This window comes from Odontesthes bonariensis, chromosome 14 (genome assembly GCF_027942865.1).
Source record: "Odontesthes bonariensis isolate fOdoBon6 chromosome 14, fOdoBon6.hap1, whole genome shotgun sequence".
Classification (NCBI taxonomy): domain Eukaryota; kingdom Metazoa; phylum Chordata; class Actinopteri; order Atheriniformes; family Atherinopsidae; genus Odontesthes; species Odontesthes bonariensis.
The window spans coordinates 23,483,154-23,508,844 of NC_134519.1; the positions used below are offsets into that span (position 1 = coordinate 23,483,154).

General features: G+C 42.1%; 1 protein-coding gene across 2 annotated transcripts; it reads right to left on the reverse strand.

The window, feature by feature from the left end:
* Positions 1–1,328: 1,328 nt before the first annotated feature.
* On the reverse strand, positions 1,329–25,469 carry LOC142399164 (rap guanine nucleotide exchange factor 4-like). 2 transcript variants are annotated; one of them, XM_075483656.1, is made up of 30 exons: positions 25,268–25,469; positions 20,365–20,507; positions 19,082–19,170; positions 18,053–18,199; positions 13,566–13,638; positions 13,241–13,296; positions 12,386–12,492; positions 12,145–12,266; positions 11,471–11,654; positions 10,991–11,075; positions 10,267–10,327; positions 9,115–9,191; positions 8,447–8,593; positions 8,104–8,198; positions 7,470–7,555; positions 6,658–6,736; positions 6,115–6,265; positions 5,932–6,020; positions 5,817–5,844; positions 5,646–5,721; positions 4,986–5,132; positions 4,670–4,767; positions 4,311–4,436; positions 3,975–4,153; positions 3,777–3,867; positions 3,631–3,681; positions 3,120–3,207; positions 2,904–2,968; positions 2,698–2,752; positions 1,329–2,603 (listed from the first exon to the last, which is right to left on the reverse strand). In XM_075483656.1, the coding sequence occupies exons 1-30, from the start codon at positions 25,333–25,335 to the stop codon at positions 2,476–2,478; spliced, it is 2,991 nt and encodes a 996-aa protein (XP_075339771.1). In that variant the 5' UTR covers positions 25,336–25,469; the 3' UTR covers positions 1,329–2,475. The 2 variants fall into 2 exon arrangements, with proteins under 2 accessions (XP_075339771.1, XP_075339772.1); XM_075483657.1 differs by having other exon boundaries at positions 5,646–5,724; positions 25,268–25,468.
* Between the last annotated feature and the right edge of the window lie 222 nt (positions 25,470–25,691).

A 25,691-nucleotide genomic window follows, 5' to 3' on the forward strand; every position in this document is an offset into this window, starting at 1 on the left:
GCCAGGCGAGGTGTAACTACGCCTGATAGTGGTGATCCAGTGCAACTACAACACTGAGAGCAAGCTTACACACACACACACACACACACACACACACACACACACACACACACACAAGCTTAAGGATAAAGCAGATGTAAGTGAGTATGTATAAGACTGTGGTCAGTGTGTGCGGTGTTCCTGTATCAGACACACTGTACAAATATGGTCACTGGCATCCAGGGCATTCCGTCTTCCTGGATAACTGTTGCTATATAAAGCTCCCCATATACCACACACGCACCCCTACACACACAGACACACAGATACACACACACACACCCACACACACAGACAGTTCTCGCCTATAGTGTGTCAGACAAACTAAATCATTTAGCAACGAGTTTCCCGTCACAGATACCTTAATCTGACCCTCACACACTCTATTCCTAAAAACATACACTCACCAGAGTGAAGGCAGGGAGGGTCAGTGTTAGTCAACCAGACAGGAATGACCCACTGACATCATCATGCACGATGGTCGTGCTGACATCACTGTCCGGGGACAGGTGAGATCAGCTATGGGAAGTTACAACGCTTGTCAGTTGCTCACAGCAATCAAAAATAAATGTAAAGTTTACAGTAATGAATAAATAAAACACCACAACATCTGGTTTTCATCAACCTCAGCGGCACACTGCTTTGAGAGCAGAGACTCAGCATCGGGACTGTCAGCCCTGCAGAAAGATTTGTAGATTTATCAAGTCATTTTTTCCAGTTTTTACAATTCAGCAACACACAAAAACAGAGGTTTTCGCGTGCAAAGATGACATGACTTGAACGATGGCTTGAATGTGAGCTGAGATCCTTTGAGGGAAGATGTGTGTTTTGGTGCTTTTTCAGTTGGGGTGGGCCTCTGTGAAAATACTTGGGCACACAATAACTGCCAATTTCTCTTCTAAAGGTAGCAGAAACTACTTTTATTTTCCATAAATAGTCAACAAGTTTCACAAATCTAAACTGTTTTACATACGGTAGCCATTGATAAAACGATGAAAATGAACAAAACCAGTTGGAAAAGGCTTATGATTAATAGATTAAGTGCAAAACTAGGTGCTGCAGTTCATATTGATGGTGAGTCAAGTAGTTACTATATGAGAGTTCTTTAACTTTTATGACACAATATTGCACCTGCCTTCACATAAATCTATCTGAGATCAAGTGTTCAACAGCTGGCTGTTGCAATCGTTGCCCAGATATTTTGCTCTGAATTTTGAGTGATGGACCAACAATCTGCCAAACCATCCTGGGCAAAATCACAGTCTGAAAAAAGTCATCCAGGCATTAAACACTGTTAAATTAGACATTTTATTTACAAGGCAGACTACACATACAATATGGTTACAGGCTGCTTTGGAGAAAGCCAGCCTTACGGCAGTTCTCAACACACACCAGCACAGCAAAAGCTCCTGAGATCAAAGAAAAATGAAGAACGCACACTCAAGATCTACACTCACATACACAAAAACAAAATCACACAGACTGAACACAGTTGGGAGATAGGACAAGATTACCCCTCAAAGGTCAAGTTCGCTTAGACTCTGAATCAACAAACCTCTCCCCGAAGAAAGAGGTGCAGTTTGGTTGTACAGCTGACCTCAGGAAAGATGCAATCGGGCTACTTCAACATCTTGAATGATTCATATTTGTAGTTGCACTGCCAATGAAAAAGAAATTCAAATACACAGCAGTGATCAATTTGAACACTTTTTGGAATACCGTTACGGCTTTGATCAAACTAATACTCTGTTAAGTAGCTTTAAAGTGTCTGACTAATTAAAGGAAACTGATACTTAGCTAAAGGGAGTCAAATCCTACCGATTCCAAAGACTTTTATTAGACTAATGGAGATTATGAAATATATATGTACTCTCAGATTTCTGTATTATGCAACATGGAAATAAGTCTATCTCTACAGCCTGTAGGGTTTTCTGGGTGTCTCTGAGCAGGACCATCAGGAGAGGAGAAATCACTTGACAGGCAGGTCAGTCATTTATTGTAAACTAGGGCTCATTTGAAGTAGCACAACAGTACAGGACACTCTGATAGAAATCCACTGTATAGAACACAAAGCCTATAAATTCAGTCATGCAAGATATTGATTGAAGTTCTATACATTACAGTTCTATCTAACAGGTCCCAAACAGTAACAGCTAGTACAGTAAAAACCCAAAATCTGGGAGCTGAGACACAGGGACAAGAGAGCAGCTGAAAAGTTTCTGTCTGACGAGGAGGAAGAGGCTTTTATCGGCACAGTTTCAGTCCTTGATCCATGATAGTCCAAAATAGTGCTGAAGTCATTGACTGCTGCGGTTTGCTACTACAAGTCCAGGTGTGTTGAGTTATTTTGACCAGGTGACGTGTGTGTGTGTGTGTGTCTGTGTGAAATTAATGCTAAGATCACAGAGAAGGCGACGGCGGTGGAAGATCTGGAGCTCATGTCCGCCGAGGCTCCAGTCTGTAGGAGAGCTGCGTCAGAGCCCTCTGGTTGTCAATCACGCTGAGCTTCCTAACGTAACCCCGTACCTCCGCCTGATTCTTGTTCGGCTGGCAGATGTCAGGGTCTAACCGTGCAGAGAGACAATACAGAGTAGTGTGACTAGAAGGATTGCCTACAATTGCATTGGAATAGTCTGATGTAGAGTGCTAATGACTTACTGAATGGTTGGCTTCGACAGTGCCTGACTTGTCGAATTGTGTTTGCTATAATACGCTAATGGAACAAAGATACATTTGCTTTAGATATCATGTGTAACGTGAGTAAAAAAAAAAAAAGAAGAAAAACAGTAGGAAACTGTAAAAAACAACATTAAACAGACTTCAGAAATGACTTAATTGCTCCTTTAGTGTGCACAGAAACTCACCATTTTCTCAAAATTGACCATATTATCAATGAAAGTCTTGTTGCCTTCATGTGTAAAGGTCATATCTGTAAGGGAATGAATCAAAACATCTGAGATTCTCTGTTAGGCACATCATAAGTCAGAAATTAGATGCAATAAATAGAGCAATTGGTGTTTTTTGTTTCTGCCTTACTTATTTATGGGGGGGGGGCTTGGTTTACAGGCACTGAAACATACCTTTGAGAAGGAGTGGCATGAAGGGGATAATTGGTGGTTCCAGTTTGGTAACAGTAAGTCTGTAAGATCGGTGGTTTCTCGATGGGTCCTGTTGTGAAACATGTTTATGGTGTCAGTTTCAAATAGAATTAAAGGTCGGGTTACCAGGTCCTTAAAACAAAACTACTTAAGACGAACAGTATGTAGCCACGCGTTCATTTCGCCCAGAGTTTTAGGCATGCATACTTTTCAATACATGGATGGTGAATGGAGTTTTCTTTGTCTGACACACAACTCAAAAACTAATCTGACACTCAATAAGGACTGCCTCTTTCCAGTATAATTATATTACTTAATCTGATCTCAAAGCAAACCCATATTAATATTTGGATTAATTTAGACCAAAACTACAGCATTCAGCATTTTCTAGATACAGGACACAGATACAGGAAATGTTTTAACCAATCTGGGTGACCCGACTGTTTAAACCTGCATTAGAATCTTTTCGGATAGATGCCGAAACAAAACTCACCATCATGCTCTCAAACTCGGCATAAAATTTCTTAAACTTGGTGGGGAGTTTCTGTCGGAGAGAACAACAGATGGGATATTGGTGACGAGACATTCATGCAGAACCTCAATAGGATTTAGTTGTTTTCTGATTCTTTTATGATTTACCTCCCACGTCTGGCTCAGTCTGCTGACAGCGGGGTTGCTCATCCCCATAATGATGGCAAAGAATGAATTGAGGTTCTTAAATTCTCGACAGCTACAGACAAAAACACACGAGAGCAAACAAAAGTGAGTGCAACTATCAAACTCGCCCGCTTTTACTTCTGCACGTGACACCCCTCATCACCAGCGCGTTCCACTCACTGTGCCGCTATCTTGATGAACTTCTTGAGGAGCTGCACTCTCTTGCTGAGCTGACTGCAGAGGCAGACTTCGGTGACCACCCACAGCTGCACCTGGTTGAACCTCCTCAGGAACAGGTCCAAGTTCGCCGTTGTTCTCCTGAAGCTCTGGCGGCCGAATGTGTGGTAAAGCAGCTCGTGCTGTGGGAAAGAGCAGAGGGAACTGTCAGAGTGAGTTTGCAAATTAAGTTTGCAACAGTGCTCTCTGACTTCATTGCCAGGCTCTGTGATTTACTGTTTTTTTCCTTTTTTCTTTTTTCCTTTCAAAGTGCAAGAGAGGCCTCTTTGTACAAAGTACCTCATGTACGCAGCTGAAAAGTTCCCAGTCAAACATCGTCATCTGATATGCCAAGTCCTTGGAGCTCATCAGCTCAAAGGTTGACATGGAGCCTGCAGAGGGGCCTTCTTGGTCTGGAAGAGGACTCTGACGCAAAAACAGCCAAACATACGTTAGCATTCATTCACAGGCATGCCAAACGCAAGAAAAAAGGCCAAGAAACATCTCATTTAGATACCTTGACACAACAAATTTTAGATTTCTTAGCATGTATTGCATTACATGGGGGTTGAATCATTTTTCTGGCAACTGTAAGTGTCAGTATAAACCATTTAAAAGCAGTATTATTCAGCTGCACGTGGGTGACACTAGTCTCTTACCAGACCGACAAGCTGCTCTCGAGGACAGGCAAATAATCTCCCGTTGATGCTCAAAGTAGAAAACGCCGATACATCATTAGGCTTCAGGATTTGTTTTTCTGTCACGGAAATCAAGACACGCAAGCCGTCAGCACCACCAAAATATGTCCAACATTTGGCCATACTGGAGAAACTTTAAACCCATGTCATCACAGCAGAGATGGCATTCACAGACAGCACTCGCTCTTACATGTGATTGCTGCTTTTTTTTTTTTTTTTTTTTTTTGCATACACACTGTTGTAGTTGACTGCAGATTTAAATCCAACACAGTCTTACCAACAGCAGAGCTGAGATGGACCAGCAGGAGCTCATCAGAGGTGCCAAGTTTGTCGGTCACAGCACCGATCACTTCTCTTCCTGTCGCTGCCACGCCAACCCTGATCGTAGTGTAAGTGTGATCGCTGCAGTACACCTTCAAGAGAACTGCACATACGCGAGAAAAAATACGGTGCCATAGGTGAAAGCTTCTTGTCTGTAACATTGAAAATGAGTGGGATAAAGAAATAAAAAAATGTGCAAATGTATACAAGTATGGGAACATGTTTATTCAAATCAAAGATGCTTTCCGAATGTTTACGCCGCTTCTTCCTCTGTGCTGTGTGACTGATGACTGCCGTCTCTCCCTGGCTGACCCAGGGCAACTGCCTCACAAGTGATTGTTAAGAAAATAGTTTTGGCACGGAGCTTATGTTGATTTTAATTTCCACATACTTTCACTAAGTGGGTGTCATGTCAAACTGTCCATCGGATTTTTTCTCCCCCGTCTTGTGTACATAAGAAATGTTTTGCTTTGATGGCAGCATGACTAGAGGGGTTAGGGATCACCAAAATATCAAACTGTCTCCCAGTGAAGATAAACATCTATACATTCAATGGCACATTCCACATCTGTCTATTGAAAATGCTCTTTTGTTTTTTTCCAGACACACAGCTTACTGTCATCTTGATTCCTAATGGGCTGTTTCTTCTGCAGCCTCTCCTCTCCATTGCTGAACTGTCGTATAAGAGTCTTCTGCTAAAAGAAACAGCAGCCAATAATCATTTTGCAGCTGATAAACGCAAAGTACACGCAGTATTGTCTATTTAAAAACAGCGCTCCACACATACCTTTTTTGTTGATTTAGCCTCTTCTGAACTACAAAAAGTCAAAAGTGACACAATAAATCTGGCGGGTACGTAAAGGATGAGGCGGAAAGTTTAAGATGCAGGAACAGAGACGTACTGTAACTTCACCGCTTTCTCCAGGTCGGGCACCAAATCTTTCAGGCCCCTCAGCATACGAGAATCATTCGCTACACTCCCGTACAACTCCTGCAGGGACAGACGGGGGAGAGCCACTCAGACCAAACACTGCACCTGAATGAGTGCTGGAGCCGACTGTGTTTGAGGGCTTGCTCTTGCTCACCTCCAGGAAAGAGACTGCAGCGGGCTCCTCCTGCAGCAGGTATGTGTGCGTGTTCGCCCAGCGCAGGGCCAGAATAAGGATCCTCCTCTTGCTGTTGAGTGTGTGCTCCAACCTGTCCTGCTCTGAGCCAGGCGGAGATGCCGTATGGTAGGTGCAAACGAGGTTAAAGTGGATTACGAAATTTTTTTTAAACTGTTTTCCAGTTTGTTAGTTAACAATCTGGTGCTCAATACTTAATCCACACTTTTATGCAGTCTAGTCTAGCCCTTATAATCTCAGGTGTTATATAACTCTTACCCAATTCAAAAACTAGACATATCATTATTATTTGTTGTTTCTTAAGAATAAGCACAGTATTCACACAATACAGCAAACAAAACTTGAGCTGTAATGAGCAACTTTAGTCTGTTTTCTAAGTTTTGTTTAGGTTTGTACAAGCTGTAAAATGTGCGAGAAATACCACCTAAGTAAGGAGAGAGAGAGAGAGAGAGAGAGAGAGAGAGAGAGAGAGAGAGAGAGAGAAAATAAAGGCAAAAAGGATATTGTGCCATGAGTAGAGGGCAGAGTTGGCTGTTGGGCATGAAGACACAGTGCATGAGAACAAAATCATCCACTGCTGGGTCTAACAGACGGGAAGGAAAACAAACAGACAGCGAGGAAGGAGAATCAGGTGCAGAACAGAAAATACTGGAATGCAAAAGAACATTTCAAAAGGTAGTGACTCTGCTATGCATTCGACTTTTCTTTGCCTTCTTACTCAAAGTATCCTTACCGATTATATTACGGTGGGAAAAAAATTGCCTTGTGCAAACTATATAATGCCCCTGAATGACCACTGAAAACACAACAGAGAACAATCTTTTGTTGTACATATACTGAATGAGTAGCTTTCACTGTACATTATTACTGTATTGGTCTTGCTTTAAGTTACATGTGTAAGTTCTTCATGCTTTCTTGCACTTTTTTATCCACCAGAGGTTTCCAGTTTCACTTCTCCAGTCACCAGCTTGCCCTCCTTCATTTTCAGCACACTTGCCTCTGATAAATGATTACCTCAGTTATATTAATTCATCCAGTTTCACACCGGCCACTGCAAGATCTGTTCAACTTTACATTCCTGTCTGTTCTGCTTTGCATTTCTAACGTCCTTTGCCTGAACAGCCTCTTTTTTTTAGCGTTTTTAACTCTCACAACCCCCCCCCCCCACCCCCGCCTCCAATCTGCCACCAGTACGTTTATATTGCACTGGGGTCCTGTTTTGAGCCGGAATGCGATCATTTCCTGAAGTATAAGACTTCATTTAATCAAACTAAAAATCAAGTCTTTTAATCATCCTTTTTTTCCTCTGTGCCTACCTGGTTCATTGTGATGTATGTCCAGTCTTATAGTCTCCAGGAAGTGCTCAAGGATCTTTTCTGGCGTTCCTGATATCACAGTGTATCTGTGTAACAGCGTGAGAGAAAAGCTGTGTATCGGAGAAAAATGTCCTTTTTCAAGAATGATCAACATACTGAACATACATGCTTTTATTTAATGGATTTATAGGCATTTTAGCAGGCAAAGACCATGCTTTTCTGCTTGCTCCTCAAGCTATAAAATAACCATATTAAAAACAAAATAAAACTTATTTACATAGCATGTTTAAAATATAGTTTTAACTTTAACAGTCAAAGCAAAAGCAGGATACGCGGATATGGATGTCACAGAAACCAAGGTCAAGTAAAAGGTCACTGCTGGGTCAAAAGGACCTGATAACAAAAGCACATTTAGATTTAACTATTAACTTCTTGAGACTGAGGCTGCCAACTGGATTATACGGGTCAACATTTATGTTAAATAGCCAGATGAGATTTAAAATATATCAATAAAATCTCAGAATCAATTCTAATACAAAGTCAGAGGAGAGCTTGGGGTATTGTGGGGTATTGTCATCTGCTTTAGACAGTAACAGCATTCTAGACGTATGCAACCAGACATAATCGCACTTACTTGATGCTTCCCAGTGTGGATGTTCGGGGACTCTTTTCTAAAACCAGCACAGCTTGTTCGTGCTCTTTCAAACGCACCGTGTTGGCTTCCACATCCTAAATCACAAAAACAAAAATCAGCAAAAAATATCTCATTTGCAATACAGTGTATTTGTCAGAGGAGGGAGACAAAGATCACAATCAGGCCGCATCAGCAACCAGATACTGCTGTACAACACATTAGACAGCCCAAGGAGATGGATGGATCTATAGTTTTTGATGTGGTTAGATTCAGATGGTGTTAACTACATTGGATGAATTCTAACATGCATCTTCAAACAGATTAAGGGGAAATGTCGGCGCACCCTGAGTATCCTGTTGAAGTCCTCCTTATCCACACGAAGGAAGTGGCAGTTGTCCTCTCTCAGGACAATGGAAGCAGCACGAGGTGAATCTGTGACCAGGGCCAACTTCCCAAAGTCATCTCCCTCATGAAGTGTGCAAACCACACCCTGAGATATACAAACATAAATGCATCACTGCAGACGCAGACAAACACACACCAAGATTTAAATGAGCTCAGACACAAACACAGTTTGAAAGTCATCTGGAGCCCTGGAAAAAAAAAAAACAGAAGACAGCACAAGCACACAGGGCAGGGGGTGAATCACCCGCGCCTGTTTGTGCATGGACATAAGTGAAAACAGTGGGTGTGCAAAGCAATTACATTTACACTAGTTGTGCGGTGTGGATTCGTGTATGCATGCAATCCCCTAAGCCAGTTAATCACAGTGATGAGTCACTCTAAGCTGAGCAGCGCTTGCCAAACTCCACTGCTGGTGTTTCCCTGCCCCAGAGGGCTGCTGCTCTGCTCCTCGCAGACATGATGAGTTACGCATCTTAATCCACTACATACTGAAGAAATATCATTTAATGACGCAGAAAACTAAGACAAACTGTGAATGTGCCAAAAAGAAACAAACAAACAAACAAAAAAACATGGTGTAAACGGATGAATGATACAGGAGCACACCTTGCCATAGATAACCACGTTAACAGAGCCCTTCTGGATGATGTACCATGAAGTGCCCTCCTCTCCTTGGTTAAACACTGGAAGATCAAGAATAAACATAAAAAACAGTTACATTACTAACATAGACATTCTGGCCACAAGTAGTTTTATGAGGTGCGCCTTTGCATGAGGGCAAGAACGAAGTCAAGTTTGGACAGACAGATGGGACACACTCATTTTTTAGATTCAGTGCTGTTTATAATACCATTATATATCATTGCCTCTTCTGTCAACCCCTGTTCAAAATCTATGTAATACAATTACAAATTGGAGAATAAAGCGGCCAGATGCATAAACAGTGTCTACACACAAAAACCATGCAGGCACCTTTTGCTCCACACAAACTGTCATTTAGAAAACCAGAATGTGTGCACCTCATGCATTCTTCAGACCATGAGCACACCTGTTTTTAGACCAAATCAATCCTGATATGACACGGAAACAGAAAAAGAGACAACAGAATTTAACACGAAACATAATTCAACTTTGACCCTTTTTTTGATTAAAGCCTGATCAGTATGGAAGGGATATTTTTCAGACTTTATGTCTAGTTGGTCATTTTCCTACACTCTTCTTTAATTGTGTGGGGGCTATAACAGCAGGCGTGCAAATTGGCTATGGAAGACGATGCTAATGAGGATCATTTCAACATTGTTACAATTTGCCAGCACAATATTGACTTATAACGTCCTTTAGGCTTCCAAAAGCTGCTCAATGAAACAGCCAACAGCACAATTCATCTTAACATCTGTGTCCCCCTGATTATATCAACACAAAGGTGGAAACTGTACAAGTTGTGCTGAAGATTAATCAAGGAGAAGCAGTTTTTTTTTGTTTTTTTGTTGTCAAAGTAACCTGCTAATAGATGTCTGTGCATCCATGGAGGAGATACTAAAAGTAACTGGAATCATGGCTACAAATAGTCCCCCGTTTCTCTTGTACGCCCCCAAAGTCTGCCAGCTGTAGTTTAACTGTGTCAAGCGTGATAGTTCTTCACACTTCACACTGTGTAGTACTAATAGTATACTACTTTCACACTGTTTAAAATTCAACAGAATCTTACACAACATGTACATAAACAAAACAGCATTCTAGGACAAAGTGAGGACTCACACACAGTTCCGGCTTTCGCATGCGACTCAAAGATCACAACGCTCGCCAGTTCTCGCTTCACCTGCAAACCGAAACACAGTTTCAAAACCCAGGAACTCAGCTATGATTCAGCTGTGCTTTTGAAAAAGTTAAAGAAAAGAAAAAAAAAATTAAAAATGCAAACAAAGATTTGCAAGGATATTCTAAAGAGAATTCACAGGACACAGGAACTCTTACAATCCATAAGCTACAGCGTCTTTTCCCTCCTGAAGATGTGCCTTCAGTACAGTTAACTTTCTGTGTATGTACCAGGATTATACTGAAAATTATCCTTCTTTAATAATTATTTATTCGGTGCTATACACTATTGGCATATCTTTACTGTCTTGATTTGGCTATGCGTCAATATGAATTGAACGAAGCCACATGGAGAAGTTTTAATTTCTTGTAATCTTTACTTATAAACTTAGGGTTTTAGGGGGGTTAGGAGAGCTAAAAACTAGCTCAAAAAGTTACATAAATACTGTATACGACTAATTCTAAGATGGGAATTCACTGCATGGTGCTTGAAATACTAGAACACAGACTCGAATAATCCTCCACATGGTGATCCTTTCACAGCACAGGACACATCGTGTGTAAGAAAAGAAAAAAAAAATGATCTATTTAAAAAACTGTTGTGTTAACAACCACACTGATAGCTTGTACTGTCCCTTGGAAAAAGAAACCAAGGCAACTGACTCACAGTGTTGGAGAGGTGAGCTAAGGCCTTGATGTGAAGCAGCTCATCGTAGATGATCTCCAGGTCGTCCCCCGTCCTCTGGCCGGGCCTACGGACACACAGACGAGTGAAGAAGGTCAAAATGAAGACCTCACCTCTCATGACCCCTCGGTAGAATTTGTAATTACACATTCTAAGGCTAAAACAGAACCAAATATTTGGCAACATTATTTCACAGGGTAGTACTGCTCATTGTGAATACTAGTTTAGGTTCCATCAGCCACACCATTCACCAAGGTATTCCAATGGAACAGCATTTATTCATGAAAAGCAACAAGAGACATGTTGAAATACCCTTAAATCTGTGGATTTAAATAATGCATTTTAGAAAAACTTACAAGACTAATGTTTTCAATGTATGAAATCAAAGTCTAAATGACAAATAATCATCATCACACTGTTTTTTACGATACTATGAAGTATTGCGTATTAGTTGCTACTGACGATTTCCTGAGGATCATACGCAGCAGTGCGTCAGGGCCTATCTGAGCGAGAAAAAGGATGGTCTCCGGCAGCTCCTCCTCACTCTCGCGCTTCTCGTCCTCACTGGGTAAGGGCGTGTCCTCCTCCTCGTCATCGAGAAAGCGGTAGAACAGGTATTTGTCCTGGAAGCCCAGCTCCTGGTCCACTGAGGAGCAGACAATTAAACACATGTGATGTGCTCAAAATCTTTTTTATAAGCTCAGAACATCTTTTAAGTCAACTTCTTTGAAGGGGGTGACCTTGAAATCATAATTCAACATCTTTTTTTATGTTAAATCGAATTAATTCCCACTTCGGTTTTCACACAAATTCTCTCTCATTGATGTTCAGATCAAAACCCCACACTTGACTCAGAAAGCCGCACGCTTACAGTTGTTGCTTTCAATATAAAATCAAAGAGAATTTTTTTTTTTTTAATTTGTTAAGATTTTTTATTTGTGTTCCACTAGCATGTTCACACTCTCATTAGAGGCATTTGTGGCCGCTCCAAAGTCCTCATTCTGCTCTATCAGAACACATTTTTATGCTTTTATATGTTTTTCGTAGCAGAGGGACTACTTCTTATAATGTCGTCATACAATATTGTATAATGAAACCTAACAATATGTACTTTGATGAACTATAGTCTCGGCTACCATGATTAAGCACTCCTTCCTCTAGAAGCGTCTGCCACATCCCAACAGCATGGGACCGAGTGAGCACGCAGGCACTCTGCAGAACCAACCAGTCCACCAGCTCCGTGCCGACGCAGCACTGCCTGCAACACACACGTTAACACAGAAAACGCAGACAAACGTTAAAGGCAAAAAAATAAAACAATTTCCAGGATCCTGCGTGCTAATAATACTGCACGGAAGGACGGACTAACTCGTGTACCTGTATGTTTTGAGGTGATACTTCCTGTCGCGAATCATGTGCGGTGCCCTCGACAGGATTACATTGCGGAGAACCTTCCCTGCTCTCTGCAGCTTCTCCGAGGGAATCTACAGAACCCAAACACAGTTGTGATATGTCATCTTCTTGTTCATTTTCTTTGTTTGTTTGTTTTTTAGTTTTTTTGTAAACCAGCAAATTTCGTATCAAAACTTGTTTGTTTTGATCATCAGCTTGGGGCATGTTGAAGTTTGGGATGTGAATGTGTGCACTGTAGACAGCACAGTGCACTGCTCCTACATGTGAAACTGTAATAAAACACACAGTGCACAGAAGGAGCCACCACTCTTACAGACCACACCTCCATCTTAAAGGTGGAAAATGACAAGTGAGTATATACACACACATGCAGCTGCTATTGAAAAACAACAAAGGAAGGCATGTTAATTGGGCAGATGGGATCTTTCATCTATGTGAATCCATTAACTGACATTAGCATGACCACAGAAAATCCCAGCTGTGAGTCGTCACTGGTCTCTGTTCACAAAACACACGCACCTCTAAAGTCCATTCTGGCGTTCTGGTTCATTCAAAAAACATGAAAGTATGCGGCGGATAAAAACAGCTGGATTTCCTGACACCTGGACTGCTTTACTCGGGAGAATCAGGAAGCTTTCGGTTCAAATATAAACCCCCTCGCCGTTTAAAACATCAAATGCACTGATCTATGGGTTAACCGGATGCAAACATATGGTGCTGTTGGAGTTAGGTTCACTTAACCTTTCATTTACAGAATGAGTGATGCCGTTCTATATTGTTTTTAAATCCAAGACACTGGGGACTAGAGCGAGCATTTACCTTGTTGTGAGCTTTGTTTGCAGAGTCTGAGTTCATGTTGTCTTTGTCTGTGAGTCCTGAAGAGGAAAACTGTCATCAGGGTGGCTGATTTGAGAATTCTTGTAGACGTAGGCACTTTTCATTCACGACTCTTCTAAAAACATAAAGTACTAAAAACGTACTTTATGTGCTACATGAGTACATTACCTGTTTCAGCTGTCATAGTATTCATCAAAGTAGAAATCATTTACTCTCTAACATCTGCTTCATCATTCCACATTATTATTCACTTATATATGAGTGTGTTTTAAAATCTGTGTGTGGGTGCAAAAGTGCATCTACTCACGGTCATTGTTTGATCCACTCTCCATGGCTCCATAAGGTGGGGCAAGCAGTCCAGCCAGGCTCTGACGATACTTCTACAAGGCAACACACAAATCAGTCAGTTTTTAAAACAATGTGCGCCTCTGTCATAATGGCACATCATTTCTCAATGTTGATTTTCATCATCTAAAGAAGTAACATTTTCTTTTTCAGTTTCCCCCCTTTCATTTCAGTGAGTTATGAGTTCAATGTCCACACCACTGGGAATCATTGTCTTTCCCAGAAGGCACTGCTCCTAGACTCACGAGATGCTCAATCTGTAGTCCAGGCTTTTCTTCCTCAACTTAATGACCTCATACTGAAACACACGTTTTTATAAAGCCTGCCCAGTTGTTATTGACCAATCAGATGACAAATTGAAGCAGACTGGGCCTTTTCCGTAGGATGCCATGGGAACATGCCCCACTTTCCAATAAATAGGGTCAAGAACCAAGAAAAAGAAGTCCAGTAGCCCTTATTTAAACTCTTAGAATGCCCCAGTATTGATCATCTCACGGGAGTTTTAACAAGCAGGCAGAAAGAAGTTTGTGTTTTTATGTTTAGAGATGAGGATGTTGGGGGGCAAATAGGGAGGGAGGAAAAGGAAAGGGGTGCTACGTCACCCACTTTCAGCGCAGTGTATTCCACAAAAATTTCACTCGAGATTCTGTTTCTTGGTGTTGATAGTAAGAAGAGTAGAATGCCGGAGGAGGGAAAGGAGGAGGAGGACGAGGAGAGGGAAGGAGCTAGATGAACAGTCAGGACAAAGAAAGAGAAAAAGGCGAGACAGGTGAAAGACAGGACATTATTATCATTTCCCAGTTGTTTCAGTTTTAGCTGTCGCTTATCGGTTGGATTAGCAAGCTACGCTCATGTAACATATTGTATTGTACATTTATACATGGAGCAGGCTTGAATAATGGGGGCCTTCTTCCCGATAGCTCTTTATGTCTGCGCTCATGTGCAGCTGTACGCAAAATGAGAACAATTCTGTTTTTCTTTCATATTAAAGCCTGTAAACCTATTCCAGCAGGCTCCTAAAATGTCATTTCTGAATGAGTGTAAAACAGGCGTTACACATCAGAACATCAAATCTCATTACTGTTCCGTCTCTCCCGAAAGCACACAATGTTACTTTAACACAGAAACTCAAGGGCCCCTGAGTACAAAGCCTTTTGTACACCCGAGATCATTCATATGCAGAACAACTAACATTATATAATACGCACACACACTAACAACAGCTGTACTACAAGCACAGATGCTAAGTGTGCACAGATGCTGTTTTTTCGGCTGTTTATAAGCTGTGCTTTAAAGAGTTGTAGCAGAGACACTGAAATACACACTGCAAATCATTTGGAGTTTGAATGTGCCACTTCTCTCCTACGAGGTCACTTTCAAGCAACCCGTGCTTTATGAGGACTGGCAGAAGCACACACACTGACAGGGAGAGAAACAGAGAGAGCATCTGTTTGACCTAAAGACACAAGCGCCCCCCTGTCCGGGTTCCACTGACACACACGCAGAGGACGATAACGGGGCCATGAACTACAAGCAGATATTACAGACAAACAGAAAAGAAGCAACTGTTTTGGTAAGTTTCACTTGTGAACCGACAATAAAAAATAAATACAAGCAAACATTACAGTCAAACAGTGTCTTGCCCACATGCACACCACTGTTAAAGCCAAGAAGTCAGACTCACCTGAGGTAACACACTCAGCCGGCTAATGCTGGGAGAACTGAAACCCCAGAGAGCTGCCCTCTGCGCCTTTACAACTCACACACACGCCACCGGATAGCATCCTGCTCAAAGCAAGCTGCTGCCCTTCTTTCTTTCTGCCTCACTCTTCCTCCCTTCCACTCACACAGTCGCCCCAGTGTCTGCCTCCGTCTCTCACTTGCCCTCCCTCGCTGCGATCAAGCCCAGAGCCAAAGCACTTTTCCCCACAGGTTACCACGGTGATGTGAGTCTCTGTATTGCTGAGCCACTCCAATGGAGGAATAGGCGGCGGAGGGGTGAGAAAGCAGCAAAGGAGGAGAGAGGAGTAGTGAGTGTGAGGATGGAGAAGGAGGAGGGCAGGAAGAGAAGAAGGAGGCTGGCAAAGAAACACGAACAATAAAGGAGAGGAAGTAGGGAGAGATGTATAGCAGGTGAAAAGGGACATAAATAAGCAAAGAAAAAGAAAGAAAGAAAGAAAGAAAGAAAGAAAGAAAGAAAGAAAGAAAGAAAGAAAGAAAGAAAGAAAGAAAGAAAGAAAGAAAGAAAGAAAGAAAGGCTCATAAGGGCAGGCAGCCCACAGTTCGTGCCAGCCAATCATCAGCAATAATTGTTAGACGTGCGTTTACTCATCCCACTTTCACTTGGTGCTAAAATTATGGAGCGGCACTTCTTTTCTTTCATCTTTTCATCAAACACACGACTGCATTCATCGTGTAGCTTTTTAGTGCTCGAAACACACAAGCACATGCGCACAAATTATACACATGTAAAACACAAAGCTCCTTTTACTATGAGCTGGAAAACACTCCAAAGAGACCAACCGCACGCTATGTTTTCTGCTTTGTGTCCACTGGCCTAAAACAGACAGCAGATAGGGAGCCAGAGTGCACTTAGGTGACAAGCACACACACTACAAGCCCAAAAATACAGCATGCGCTCTTTAATAACCAATTATTGTCTTATCTAGGTCTTCCATGTCCGTGTGGCATAACATGGAGATCCCACGTTTCAGTAATTCAATTCCTTTCTATTCATCTAGTTACAAAACTGAAGAGCTTGTTTTTCTTCAGTGTTATAAAAAAAATTGTGTTTTTGTACTGATTAGAACCGCAAAGCCTTTAAAATAGCCTTAAGATTTAGCGATTTTAGCGAGGGTGCTACCATAAAGTAATAAAGTAATTCTGATTCAGATTTTTACCCTCAAAAGATGCTGATTTTTTTTTATCTTTTCATAACTAAAACCTTTGCAATAAAAACACAACTCATACACCAGTCAGCCACAACGTCCACCGGCAGCTAAAGTTCCTGTTACGATCCAACAGTCTGCTGGGAAAACCTTGGATTCCGGCATCCATATAGAAGTTACTTTAACACATACCAACTCGTAGCAGACCAAGCACACCCGGCGTACCTGCCAACTGTGCCCACGCCAGCAAAACAATCCACCAATACAACGCGGAGAAACCCCGCTGTATTCATGCTCCAATGGGTTAGAACCATTTTTTTTATTGTGGCTAATTAAACACATGTAGGTCATTCTAAAATGGAAACTCATTTCAAAAGAGACTCTCCAGTCAACATGAATTAGGTTGAGCAAAAAGAACAAAATAAAACAAACTGAGAGTTTATGATGTCATAGGAAATGGTACCTTTTGGATCTTCTGATGTAGCAGCAAAGAGTGACTGCTGCCTTACAGAACAGCGGGTCTGACCACGCTAGTCTCTTGGTGCTTATTGTAAAAGCTAAGGAGAACTGATCCAGGACTTCCTCTTTGAGTGAGACCCAGTGAATGGAGGCAGTGGTCTCAACAAGGGAGGCCCACAGAGAGGCAGCCACAACAATGCCAACTCCAAAAGAAGACGCCAGTTTACAAGGCCAAAGGCATTTTAGCACTGATTCTTTTTTTTATATCGATTTACAATATTGGACATATCTGCTGTCTGTTTTTTTATAGCTATATATTCTGGGCATGACTTGTTATTGTGATTGGATACTTCAATAAACTGACAGAATATCTGAAAAATACCAAAATACCAGTGAATAACAAACCCAAGAATATTATCATGATCTGACCCACTGATATGACCTGCAATATTCCTGTGAACTCATTTTCATTTCTCTGAAGTATTACCTTAACAGGTTGGGTTTGTCTGTTAAATTATTCTCCATTTGTGTTCTACTCTTTAAAAAAAAGATTATAGACCTTTTGTTTTGATCGCTACCTCACCAAATGGTTGAATACCTCCCCAGTCATTTCGAATCGTATATTCCCTTGAAATGTACTTCAGTCCAGACGAACACCATCAGAGTTTTAAAAAAAGTGGCTAAGAAATCAACCTCTCTGGTTTAAATCCTCCCATGTCACTGCCTGCCAGTCATGTTACACATATATACCCCTTGGTCCATTATTTTTGCATCATTTCTTGCGCGGCAATTCCTACAGAATCCCATCAAAACAACAGACACCAGTTAGGACACAGAAGCAACAGGGGCATGTGTCGTACGCAGGCGCTGCTCTCTTTCTCTCTCTCTGTTCTTTAAATAGCTTACTGTTGAGTTGCCTGAGGTGTGCATCTCATAAGTGGACAGGCCTCTTGTGTCCATAATGGTTTACAGCCCTCTTGTGGTTAAAAAGCACAACTACAACAGAAGGTGGTCTGAAAACTGAATTTGTCAGGAAAAAAAAGCTCGTACCCTTTCTTGCCTTTGTCCTTCTATTTTTAATCTGCTCGGTTTTATATCTCACCTCCCAGAGGCTCTTGAACTCCCTCTGTTCAATCCGGAGCAGCTCGCTGGTCTCTCTGCTGACGATGGTAGCGTGACGAGGTGTGTTGTCCAGGATGGACTCCCCAAAGGCCGTTCCAATTCCCAGTGTGCAGATAGTGACTGCATCCTGCACACAAACATGACTGATATGTTTAAACTACGGCTATAAATGGATAAGAAGACGGTGGTACTGACAGCATTTCTGATACATTACACTGTGAAATCATACGGCAGTAACTACAGGCGACACCCAAACGGTTTTCAGAGCAATTCACTGCCTTTAATAAAAGTAAACTCAGATATGAGGTCTTCTGTAAAAGAATCACCTTTCGTTGCAGAATATAACAGACTGACGCAGAGGCAAGCTACATTCACACACACCAGTACACAGGCACTGTCCACTGATTCAGACACAATTTTCTGTGTGCCATTTTCAGCTGTCCAAACTGACATTTCAAATATAGCCACAAAAACTAGGCCACCATTGGCACTTTAGGGCTACATACATGAAAAGGATGCTTCACAAAAGAGGAGCTTCTTATCTCTGTGTTTCACTGGGAACAAATCCTCGCTCCCTCGTCTCCCACATGTCATTCTTCTCCTCTGTATGTACTGTATAAGCCTATTTCCACACTGTTGCTGAAAGGGTACACGGTGTAGCAAAAAGCACGACTCTTGGCGATGCTGTTTTCTGTGGTGTGGCAGCTTTGCTCCAGCACATTTAAGCAGGGAATGGGCAATGTTGCCCTTGAGGAGAGCTGGACAGGGCCCGCCCTCCAACACAAGGAGCACTCGCAGGTCCTGACACAGACGATGGGCCAAGAGGCAACAATGAGCGTCAACAATCAAAATAATTCTACTTCACAAAGATTGAAAGGAAATTACCTAGAATTTCCTATGATCTATCATTAAAGTCATTACTGATTTGTGACACGCAGCAGCACAGGTGAACTTCTTTGAGTTAAGATATACTTGACCATAAGTATGACCTTGGTTACGTGACTCTTACCTGGTGATTTGCGGTTTCTGACACTTTCACATCCAGGGAGCCAGACAGGACAGCATACCAACTGGTGCCTATGTCTCCCTGTCGAAACACTGCAGACAGCAATTTTACATTAAACATTCATACGGTCAGAGCATTTGCTGCTACCTCATAATATACCTATAATCATCTCTGCTTTCTTGAAGAAACACAATTGAACTGATTTTTTTTTTTGCTTTATTATTCATATCATCATTTATTGTACCAAATTATTCCATATGCGACAGAAAAGATTCCGATACAAGATTTTGTAACAAGTTGAGCAACAAGGAGAAACTCCTAAAAATGTGTGTGGTGCGCGACTGTAAAAGGACCACAACATGAAACTGTTCCCATGGAAGAAACTGAACAGCGGAGGAATAGAGCCAACGGTTAGCTTGAGGCAGGCCTAGGCAGAAAAACGGTAGTCGTGCAAGTGAATGTAAGTCATTCCACGACTGTGCATCTGCAGCAATGATACAACAACACTCGCCTCGAGCCAGGTCAGCCACATATGACAACCGCTCATCAAGATCAGCTAAATTGTCCACCAGCATCTGCCAGCATCACAAACTAAGTGCTGCTTCCGCTGTGACATATGATTTCAGAGTGTTTTCAGCTTTATTTTGGCACGAGAAACGCGCTCAGTAGTGAACCTGAATATAATTTTATGTCAACAATAATATTTTCAATTAGAACTATAGATTTGTTATGAAATAAATCATTCCAAATAATAGAATTGGTGTGTATTAAATTAATTTCTGTACAAAATGATGCAGAGTTTCAGCAAATTTTTAATGATGTCACAGTTGCTTTTTCAATCGCTAAGTGGTAAAAAAAAAACAGTCTTGTATGTCATTTGTTAAGCAAAATCTTTACCAGATTGGAAACTTTTTTTTCTTTCTACAAATGTACATAAATACCAATCATGTGTCTGATGGAAAAACAAAATCTGAATTTAAACTGAATTTACAACCAAACTGAAAAAGCTGTAATCCACTGTACACATACAAAGATTCCACCTGAAATAATGAACCAAATTGGTTGCATCACTTTCCTTGAAACATACTAAGCACAAGGCTTCCGTGATTATATAATATTGAAATAATCAGAGTAAACAGTGTTAAACAGCAGCAGCACACAGACTATGCTTCAGAGCAAGACTGAAGCGGGTAGCATCAGAGTCATATAATCTCCGACAGAAAATGACATACAAATCATTTCATAATCCTACGGAACTATGTGTTTGCGTGTTTGCATGTACGTACACGTGATGCCTTTCTCCAGGCATTCGTAAAAGGCACAGGCACAGATCTGCAGCAGGAGCGGAGGTGGAAACCTCTGGAAGGCTTTGACCTCTCTCAGTCTGGTCAGAATAATGTCCACATCCTCCCCTGAGCGCTCCGAGGGCCTGTGCAGAGGACACTCACGATTAAAGGAGTAAAAGAAGACTATAAAGATGATTTTCTGTATTATGTGATGTGCACATTGTGATGGATTATCTCTCACATACAAGTGCGTTTCTGCCTGAGCGGTAAGAAATCAATCAGAGCCGAGAGGTATGCTTTAATTAGCTGTAGCCTAATATGGAATACTTGCAAATAGCAGTCAATGACCTAAATAGTGAGAGAAGGAAAACTATCTATTGTATTGTCCTAAGGGGTAGCTTTGCTGTTATAATGTTGTCTTAGCATTTTTGTGTGTGTTTGTGTGTGTTCTTGTGACTGTGTATGAGCATTCTGGCTTCATTGTTCTGCCTAGTGTCTTAGCGATGGCAGCAGAGAGCTGCGGGCGCCATTTCTCTGTGCACGGGCCCCCCACTAGGTGTTGATGTATGATCTCGTACTGTTACTATTTCTAATACGCTTAAATCTGAGCTCGCTTACAGTTAAGTTCTTGCCGGTTATCTGCGAGCGTGCGCAGGCACGGGAACACACAGCAGTACGATCTGAGAGATTAAACACTCTGCGATGGGGTGGTGAAAAACTACTGAGCCAAAACATCTCACAGTAACACACACTGCAGTTAGCACGACTCATTCACTTAGTTTCTCTTTGCCAGTGACTCATCTATGCACGTGTGCGTGTGCTTTTGTGTTCATACAGAATAGCTAATGCACCGAGGGCTCCTTCCTTCACATATGAGAGGCTGTCTATCCCCTATCCTCCTCCAGCTCCTTCGCTTTCTTCCTCTTTGTCTGCCAACTCTACACATTTCTCTAATCTCCATCTATTTTTCCCTTTCCCTCAATACTTGTGGGTTTCTCTCAGATCATGATACGCAAGACAGAAAGGAACAAATTGCCCACTTCTTATTTAAGCTACCCATTTTCTCCTTTAAATTGCCAGCATGGATTTCCTCTGTCCATTACGTCCCACCACTCCATTAAAACCTCCTTATTATTCCTTTGCCATTGCTTTGGACTCCTGTTCTACTCACGTCTGCATATAAAAAGAGTAACAAACTCTGTCATATATGTCCCTAAGCGGTGGATAGCCCTCTGTACCTGGCTGTAAAGCATTTGCCATAAGCTGGGGGCGAATACAAATGGATCTCTTCCTTTTCCTGACATGTTTTTGTCTCTGACTCATCATCCACCTCCTGCCTGCATACTCACCCCTGGTGCTCAGACAGAGCATCATATCCCAGTGTAGGCGGGGTTAATAGTCTAAACAGGGGGACTCCCACTTATTGCAACTGGGAGAGACTTGGAGGTTAACTTTGCAGGGCTGAATAGGTATCAACACGACCCTTTACCTACTTGTCTATGATAAAACTGTTCAAATCTGTCAGTTATGGCCCCCTGATTAAACCCCCACGCTGTGTACATTCAGCATCCTGTGTGTCCTGTCTGTTCACAGGAATCTGTCTCCCCTCACTGGTGTGAGATGAATGTGACCTGAGAGGCGATCACCTTGTATCACTCTTGATCCTTCCATCTTTCTTCCCTCTCTTCCTTGACTTTTCTTCCTCAGCCCCCCCACCTCACACACTGCTAATGTCAGCAGAGATCTCAGCTTTCAACCACAAATTATGGCAACGCACATACATACACACACACACACGCGCGCACACACACACACACACACACACACACTCAAATCGACCAGAATGGCACAATGAAGAGAAAAGCGTGAGACAGCAGAAGGTTGTGTAGACTGTTTCAGGGTAAATCCTTCTGGATAATATGGACTGCTTCCAGATAAATTAATCATAGGCTGAACTGTGTCAAAGGCAAATTAACACACTAGTGTAGCAAATTTATTTCTGAATGTATGAGAGAGGCTCCTTTGACACAAATCTTCATCTTCTCAAACAACCTGAGATCCTTTTAAAAACACTGAATGCAAGTCAGAGAAAATACAACTCGGTTGCAAACTAATAAAATGAAAATAAATGCAAAAATACAGGAAAGTCTGATGTTGCAGCAATTTTTTTTTCTCAAAAATCTTCTTAAAGCTGCAGTCTGCAAGATTTGTTGTTGTCATACGTAAAGTCCTACTTTTTGGCATTTTAAGAGTTTACATGATCTATCAGAACGCTTGAAGTTGAAAACGGTGACCTCCGTAGTCGCAAAATGCAAGAAATGCTTACTTTTTAACCGAAAAATAAAAAGTTATTCAACTTCCTGTCCCGCCCCTTCAAAACACATGAGAACTCGTGCACGTCTACGTGCACGCCAGATGCGCCTACACGACTCCTCATTCATCAACTCACCTGTCTGATCATGGAAGACACAGTAAGTAGACTAGCCCGTAATGAAGTTCAATAGTCTAGATAAATAAGCGTGGGGACGAGCCTACCTTGTATCGCGCGTGCACAAACGGTGATTGACAGGCAGTAGAGCCCAGCTCGTAACCTGATTGGTTACCTTTTACCGGTCCGGTCTGCAATTTTGTAAACAAACCTGCTGGCTTTGGAGGGACCTAGCGGGACATATAGGGGACCTAGAGAACTCGTTTTTTTGTATTGGGGTATTTAATGTACTACTTTTAGAATCCCCGGACAGTTCCAGGCATTATGCTTGAAAAAGAGTTACAGACTGCAGCTTTAAGCTGTGTATGGTTATTGCTGCTGGCGGGACTGACCCCCTGTATCATTCTGTGTAGCAGCAGACCTGTAGAAGCCTCTGGCTGAACACGCATTGTTGTTTCAACACTGTTATGCAGTATTGTCCATTATGTTCATTTATATGTGCAGCTTTCTTCTTTGCGCAATCAGCTCCTGGGGGTCCAGAGTGGTCCCCAGCACAGAGCCAGCCTTCTTAATCGATAAGTTTCTTTGAGTCACTGGCACTGATGCTGCTGCCCCAAAGATGGCTGCAAAGCAGATTGCACGCCACAAACTTCATTTAACATATCAACGTGCATAATGTATGTATGACACTATAAGCCTTACTCAGACAGCACTCCTCTTTTGTGAGAGCATTTTGATAAGACTTGCTACTTTGGGATGTCATTTTAAAGTCTTTGATGTGTCATCAGTGCTCCATACTTAGATTTTCTTTAGGCAAAGGGGATAATAAAACCAAAAGTTTCACCTGAGGAAACACTGAACAAAAGCGGTCACTCAGTGGCAATAAATGTCTTCGGTAAGGTAAAAAAGAAACTGAGATATCATTACCTCTCTCTACATTTCGCTTCTCTCCACACCCCAGTCTCACGCTTCACTTCCTCACATCAACAGTTATGATGGATGAAAGCTCTCGAACACATACACGCATATATATTTATATGCTCACAGAGCTGGATATTGATTGAATAAGAGGTGGATAGCTTAAGAGCACTGAGTGCCCCACAATAAGATCCTGACCTGTCCATCCAGCTCTTATTGACTTCCAGCTACCACTGCAATCCAGCTGCCATTTCTTCAATATGTACAACACTGCACCACCATGTTTTAATGTTAACCTTTTAATCCTCATCACCAGACAATAATAAGGACATCCCTCTTAGAATCTCACAGGAGATATAAAATCTACGTTGCAAGACTGGAAAATAAACGGGCAAAAATAGATGATAAACTATCGATAAAGAAATAATTTCCTAAATTCAGTGGTTCCAGCTTCCCGAGTGTAAATATCTGGTGGTAATCTGTTGGTTGAACAAAGTCAGCATTTTGAAGAGGCCACTTTGGATTCTAGAAATTTAAGAAGCATTTCTCACTCATTTCAGACAATTTGTTGACAATTGTACAACAAACAATTACACGACGAGACAATAATCAACTGGATCAACGACAACAGCACACAGAGTGTAACCTTAACGTGGGTTTATATCATGCATCTCGTCTTATTCCAGGTGTGGATGAGAGGACAAGATGGTAGCCTCAGGTTGCCAATGGTAACTGATTATGTGTCAGAGAGGTGCGTGCATAGTGTGTGGGTGTGTGAGCAGTGGGGTGCATGTCTTGTGTATTGCGATTTGCCCATCATCTACAATAACGATTGGACAGTACACAGTATGCTTGCAAAATAATAACGACTGGACAGGACACAGTTTCAGTATTGAACATTTACCACGACAACATCGACAAAAAGCTACAGCGTTAAAGGTGTTAATAATGGGAGATGTTACACATGTTGGAAATTGACTGCTCAGCTAATCTGTCCAGTCAGAGCAGACAGCCTGGCATGCAGCAGCGTGACACTGCCTAAAAAAAAAAAAAAAAAAAAAAAAAAAAATTACTACGCTGACTTGCTACAATCTTTGTTTTGGGGTGATCACCAACACACGAGCTACAGTTGCATTTTAAATATGTATGACAATTTGGTCAAAGTACACAGACAGAAACCATGTGCGTCTCATCCACCCATCACGGCGCATGCAGCGTAGACACCCCACTGAACCTCGAGGCCACCAACGCCTTTTTGTCCGGAGACACTAAAAACGGATTCTTATTTATTTATTTCCTAAAGGACGGTGTGCATTGTTGTGCACCTACTGCAGTCAGTGCAATCACCGGGGGAAGCATTTTGTGAGAACGAAAGGTGGATCCAATAGGCTACGCTAGGGGAAAAAAAAGGGGAAAAATGAGGCGTATCATATTATTAGTGCACACTCACGCCGCGATCACCGGTTCCAATTAATCGCGTTGATAGGGATGAATGAGCGCTGAGAAAACACGAGGATGCGACGGCGTGGTCGGAGGTCGTGCAGCGCGTTCACCCACCTTTTATCCAGACAGCAGATCCACTCTGCCGACGGAGACAAATTGGGGGACGTCTGCACTGCGACCATCTTCCCCGGCTGCGTGTCGCTGTGATGCTACCGGAGGAGGCTTTCCAGTTGTCGGTGGTCGTTAATGAACGTGAGCTCCGGCTGCGCCCCCTCCCCGCCCCTCCGCTGCTCTCCGCCCCGAGCTGCCTTCACGCGACCACAGCCTGCTGCCGCTGCCTCAGCCGTGGCACGCAGATGACCCGCATCTCTTTGCCTTAATGGGCTGTTTTTGCCAGGGCGTGTGGATGGACCAAAAAACAGCACCAGTAACAGGAAGTTTAGTGCCTGAAGGGTGGGGGAGGAAAAGTCTTTATTCAGTTTAATTATTTTGACCAAAACATATAACCGTGTAAGTGTACCTACTTTAAATTGGGACG

Coding starts and splice junctions, on each gene's coding strand:
- LOC142399164 (XM_075483657.1), bottom strand. CDS start 25,335: ATGGTCGCAGTGCAGACGTCCCCCAATTTGTCTCCGTCGGCAGAGTGG. Junction 11,655..12,144: donor GGAAGGAGTGCTTAATCATG/GTAGCCGAGACT, acceptor TCTGCTCCTCAG/TGGACCAGGAGCTGGGCTTC. Junction 2,604..2,697: donor CTGTCGAAGCCAACCATTCA/GTAAGTCATTAG, acceptor CTGCACGGTTAG/ACCCTGACATCTGCCAGCCG.